This window comes from Octopus bimaculoides, chromosome 1 (genome assembly GCF_001194135.2).
Source record: "Octopus bimaculoides isolate UCB-OBI-ISO-001 chromosome 1, ASM119413v2, whole genome shotgun sequence".
NCBI lineage: Eukaryota > Metazoa > Mollusca > Cephalopoda > Octopoda > Octopodidae > Octopus > Octopus bimaculoides.
In genome coordinates, this window is record NC_068981.1 from 97,948,539 (window position 1) to 97,955,031 (window position 6,493).

General features: G+C 34.7%; 1 protein-coding gene across 1 annotated transcript in view; it reads right to left on the reverse strand.

Moving 5' to 3' along the window:
* Positions 1–409: 409 nt before the first annotated feature.
* LOC106882607 (signal peptide peptidase-like 3) overlaps positions 410–6,493 on the reverse strand; it is a 344,505-nt gene continuing 338,421 nt past the window's right edge. Inside the window, exons 16-17 of the mRNA XM_052966894.1 lie at positions 4,966–5,075; positions 410–4,531 (exon numbers count right to left, since the gene is read on the reverse strand). Coding sequence (XP_052822854.1) covers positions 4,466–4,531; positions 4,966–5,075 — 176 coding nt within the window. The 3' untranslated portion in view covers positions 410–4,465. The remainder of the gene's footprint in view (positions 4,532–4,965; positions 5,076–6,493) is intronic.

Genomic DNA, 6,493 nt, shown 5'->3' on the forward strand with positions numbered 1-6,493 from the left:
TATATGTTGACCAGTAGATGGGATTGTGAGTCACACTGATATGTCAACTAGTAGAGAGTATTGTGACAGTAACCCAGATATGTTGACCAGTAGACAGGATTGCGACAGTCACACTGATATGTCAACCAGTAGATGGTAGTGACGATAACACAGATACCCTGACCAGATGTGATTGTAATGGTCACACTGATATGTCAACCAGAAGAGATGGTACTGTGACATCAATACAGATATGTCAACTAGTACATGACACTGTGTAGACTAGGATGATAACCTTGAAGCTTTGATCAATAAACAGTCCTGTGTGGGTTGATACAAAAAATAGAAACCAACAGTACAAATAAACCTGCAAAAAAAAGGTTAAAAGCAACAACAACAACAGAAATATAAATGCATAATGAAGTATAAATTCACTGAAATTTACTTTATTTATGACATGAGTGTGGCCATCCTTAATGTGGAATTGGATGGGCATGAAGAAAGATGAAAAGAGCTAATGATATCAGTCCACTAGAGTCAGCAGATACACTGCTCTAGCAACCACACACGCACATGTACACTGCCAATTCGACAGGCCAGTAGTGGTGGTGGTTGTAGTAGTGGTGGTGGTGGTTGTGGTGGTGGTGGTGGTGTGGTTGGCAGCGTTAACGAGAATGACAACGACAAACATATCTTGACAAGCAAGAGTAAAAAAAGAAGTCTATGATTTTGGTTTAATGTCTTTCCAACTTTGTAGGTCTCTTGTTTCCAGAGGCACATTAGTGGCAGCCACCTTGGCTTCAGTGACTCAATGGTGGCTACTACCATGTTAGGAGATTTTTTTATTTTATTTTATTTTTTTGTTCTCGTTTTTAAATACATTTTTTGTTTTTATTTTGTTTGTTTGTTTGGGTTTTTTTTTAATATTTTTTAAAATAAAATTTAAAACTGTCCTTTTATTTTTTTTTGGCTTTATATTGTCCATTACATATGTACAACTGTATCATCTATCCCAGTCCACATACACTCTAGAATGGTTCAACAGAGGAAGAGGAGGAGTACTGGAAGTAGAAGCTGAACTACCACTGCTGGCATCTGGTTTAGACCACAGCATCATTGCCCTTGGCAGTTAATTTGGCTCAAATGAGAAAGGAAAACCCCCAAACACAATAAACTCAAGTGTGATGGAGAGATGAAAAATTCTGAGTTGAGATTTTACTGGGTTGATGGAATTAAGGAGATCAATAGCTGTTTAAAAACTCAAATCCTTGAAGACAGGATTCTTAGATTCAACTGACATTCCAAGGTTGACTATAATATTCCAAACTTAGCTAAGTATTAGTGAATTATCCATCGAGAACACAGAGCAAGTGTAGCAATATCTTCTAGTCTAGATACTGGCTATTTGAAGATTGTATAACTCCACAAAAACTAATACAGGCAGAGAAAAGGTGAGAGCAAGAGTGAGTTGACACCTGTAACAGTAAACTGAGATTGAGGAAGTCTATAAGAGGGACAAGATGAAGTAGAAACAGTTCTATCTTAAATATAATAATTTCACTTTGTTGCTTTATTTTGAAATTAATCAATAAAATTGACAACTGTAACTCTCTGACTGACATTTGGAAACTCTAAATCAAGACAGAGTCTGTATAATATTCCCTCAGAGATAATTGAATTAAATAGCTGAATAACTAGCTACTAAATGTATGTCAGCTTGCACATCAATGGGTTTTTGCAGATTTAGATTCAATATTCACAAGGAAGAACCGTAAAAGTTTAACAAAACAATAAAAAAAAGTTCTCATCAGTTTTTTTTTTTTTTTCCTTTTTAAACAACAAATTGAGTATACAACATACAGATGGTTGCATTGCTTGACTTGTTTGTATCTATATACAGAGCTACTACTGAGATTGGATATGGCTTGCTCAACTGCATAAATAAATGGGTCCAATCAGTTAGGTTCATAATCACTGCAATAGTATTGCTCTTGTGATAGATGTTAGCTGAGCACTGAATAGTAGAGTTGAGCTCATGGTTTCAATTCCTGACTCAGGCCCTTTCACACCATTTAGTGTGTTCTCATGTCACCTTTAATAAGTTGCAACCTTGATATGCTATCAGTCATTAGCAATGATAACTTTGTTTTAATATATGATATGAGAGAACAACAATAGAGTAATTATAAAACAGAAACAATGTGTTATATAGTCACAAAACTAATACAGAGTAGGAAGAGATGATTGAATGAACTCAAGGACATGGTTAATACTTATTCTAACAACTCCTGAGATAATAATAAGCAGAGTCAACTCTGTAGGTATGATCTAGAGAAATGTAATTAAATACTATAAGGTGTCTAATATAGCACTTTACTGATTTCAACCTTTGACTCATACTATTTCACATCACATCATTAACTCAAAAGTTGCAATTGTTATATATTATCAGTCATTACCAAAGATAAAAACTGTTGAATGTGAAGGCAATTTTAATCTAAAACTACATCAAAAACTTCTAAAAGAATAGGAAAATATGACCATGACAAATTAAAATTTAAATAACAACAGTCTGCTTTGGTGGTAGAATTAAAATAAAATATTTAATGAATTCAAAAAAGGTTTAAAAGGCTATTCAAACTGTTGAATTATATTTTTTAAAAAAGGGGGAAGGGTCTTTAAAATGACAATACAAGTATATCTAGAATTTTAAAAAAAGCCAAAAAAGAAACAATAGCAATGTATGTCCTTCAAAGTTTCTATTTTTGACTAAATCTTCGATGATAAGATAACGATGCCTTAGTTTAGCAGAAATGTATGGAGTCTGGGAATATAAAATTGAAAACATGTCCCACAAGACAGTTACAACCAGAATGAGAAGTAAAAAGAACAGAGAAGCAACCAAACTACAAGAACAGAAAAGAACAGAGGAAATTAGACAAAAAGTACGGTAAAATCATGAAAACTGAGGTACAGTGAGAATAAGAGTCAAAGAAGCAATCAGGATACAAGGAATGTACTGAATGTTATGTATTATTTCAAGTCCAACCTAGGAAATAATGTTGATTTAAAAAAGGATTGTAACATTCATAAGTTGATAGCTGCATCAACCTTGCGCACCAGTAGGAATAATAGAAGCCTGTCACTTATAGATTGACATATATGAGGGTTAACAGTGATAAAACAATGATAACTGAAGAGCTATATGAAGATGCCTTGGTATAAATCTCATGTCTATTTACATTTCTCCACCAAAGCAAATCAAACGAATAATGATTTACATACAATCACCAACAATCAAGGTGACAGATGATAGCCAATATCTTAACTGAGTGAAGATGAAGGCAACAAAATTATGCAAATATCTCCAACATATCCAGTATTGAGCATGATTTTTACTAAGGAAATCTTTTCTTTCTTCAAAAGCCTGGTTGTTCTTTTTTTTATCCTGTCTTACACCAACACTGCCATCTTTCTTGTGTGGTATCTAATCACAGAGTAGTACAGATACAAATAAAAGCAATATAAATAGTAGTTGGAGGCAGGTGGCAGCACAGATAGGAGGCAGGAATGAGGAAGAGGAGAGGGCAGTTGCGACAGGAGGAAGAATCTAGATTTACACAGTTTGAAAACAGTGCAGCAGAAAAAAAAAATGTTATTACAAGACAAGGGTAAAACCATTTTTCTTTTTCCACCAGGAATGACTTCAGTTGGAAGTAAAAATAGAACTCTTGACAGGAAAAACAAGGGATAGTCGTAACAGATGTCTGGTGTATTGTCAGGTGTATGGTAAAAGAGTAACTCAAAAGGTAACATATCGCAGTGCAGCTCTTGTGTTATCCAGCTCAACATTGCTATTCAATTAGTCCCTGTATAAAGTTAAAGTTGCAATAGTAGTTGTAGTGGTGGGGAATCTTGAATCAGTAGTAGTTGTAGTAGAGGTAGCTGCGGTAAGAATGTATTGTTCTCATCCAACTATTACACAGATCATAGAATACCTTATCCACAACTAGCGGAAGAAGAACATTATATCACTATCTTCCTTGACTTGGTAAAGTGTTTGTGTGTTTTATATGTGTGTCTGTGTATGTGTATGTGCATGTATATATAATACCCACAAATACACATGTGAGTCAGCAGGTGTATGTTTATGTGTGTAATGTGTTCATACATTCAGATGCTGTTGTTAAGCTGTAAATCTTGTTATTTCTTTTCCAGTGTTATTGTGCTCCATTGATCATCCCCAACCATCCATCTGTGGTCTGAAAAACCAGTGAATGTGGGCATATAGTGTAGTTGGCCATCTACGCACAGTTATTTAGACCTCCATGTTGGGTGTATACATACATACATACATATATATATATACATATATAAATTGTATATATATATATAAATTGTATATATATATATATATATATATATATATATATATATATATATATATATATATATATAATGTAGTTGGCCATCTACACACAGCTGTTTAGACCTCTAGCTTGCTAGACTGGTTATTGATGAATGGCTCATTCCACATGCGACGCAAGTCACCCTGGCAACAAAGAAAACAGAATTCTCCATTAACATATAGGTGTAACATTTATGTCTACAATATGTAAATAGTATGGGTGGTATTCATGTGTACACACATACACACGTGTAGAGAGTCAACAGATGAGATCCAGAGATGCTTAGTTTTATTTATTATTTGCATCATTATCTCTCTCTCTCTCAACACACACACACACACACACACACACACACACACACACAATATTCTGGCATACAATATGTGAAATAGATGCTAATGTATGTGGAAAACATGTAGCATTCATATGTGATGTATGTGTTGAAGACAATCAGTGCTGAGATTTACACTTGTGCTTACAATTTGATGTGGAGTATATGTATGTGCACAGTTTAAACATGTAGATACCAATGAAATCATGAGTGAAATGCAGTAGATAAAAGCAGTGTGGTACCAACCTTGAGGTATGCCATAGTCAGCAGAGGAAGCAGTGTAAAAGGGACTAGGTAGAGAAGAGCAGGCTGTGCTGCTTTGAATACCTCTGATGACACGGTGGCAGTCAACAGACCTGCAAAGACAAATCATTGACATTAACATCATCAAAGACTAAACAGGTGAATATATTGTGGTGGATATAGTGAGATGGTTTCCTCTACCCCTGGCAGATAGGTGATATGTTATAAACTACAAATATTTTGACAAGTAGTAGCCTGTAGTTGTAAGGACTGCAAAGTCCTTACAACTGACGCTCTGACATTTAGACTAAATTACATCTGTTGTTTAACCAATCCTCTGATCAAAGGCATTTAAGCTGTAGCTATCCTATGCGTTTTTTGTGGGGGTTTTTAAAGGATACCATAGGACTATATTATCTATTAAGTCTCTTGTTCTCAAATCAGATGGAGAGAAATCATGTGTGTATGTGTGTGTGCGCGTGTATGCATGCATGCATATATCTATGTGTGTGTCTTTGTGTCTGTTCCCCCCTTACCACTTGACAACTCGTGTTGGTGTGTTTACGTCCCCATAACTTAGCAGTTCGGCACAAGAGACCAATAGAGTAAGTACTAGGCTTTATAAAAATAGGTCTTGGGGTCAATTTGTTTGGCTAAAACAAGTAAAAGAATATGATTGTTTATTTTTAGAATGACAATGTAGGGTAGATGTAAGAGGCTAGACCTGGCCATTTAGAACAAAAAAAAAACACATAGAATGCTTGGGCTGGATATGGCCAGTTTAAATGTTAAAGGGTTAAAGCAGATCCAAAGTACTTCCAGTTGTGATCATTCTATCTCTTATTTAATTTTTCTGGGGTCTTTTTCAGGCACTGTACATCTAAGATTATTTAATGTGTTCTTTAATTTTTTTAGATGTAATTTGGAGCAATTTGGCTGTTAGAAAATGATCTTTTAGAAAAAGCAATCTGGCTGCTTTTTCTAACAGATCATGCAACCACATTTTGAATCTCCCTATTGATTTAAATGTTAGTCTGTTGGTCAGGTTTCATACAGGGTAACCTAATGGTATGATATGATGTCATATGATGCCAGGTGTTAGCCAATAATATTTAAGCCTGGAACTATAGCAGAAGACATTTTCCTAAGGTGCCACACAGTGGGATTGAACCTAGAATCATGTGGTTTGGAAGCAAACTTCTTAGTGTGTGCGCACACACGTACACATGTGCACGTATGTATATATATATATATATATATAGGTGTGAGAAAGTTGGTATGTGAAAGCACATGGTTGGATGTATAAAAGATAATAAGAGTGAAAAAACTACAGAAGGTTTGTGTTACATGGTTAAAGTATATATTTGAATTATGTCAGAAAAATGTTAGAAAAATGGGATCTTTTTTAAAACGGGGGCCACATTTTTCATTAATGTTTTACGTAGTGTTTTTGGTACGGAAAGACTTTCAAACTTCGTATACTTATCTATTTTGTGTTATAGAACAGAAAAATATTTTTGTATTCGAATTT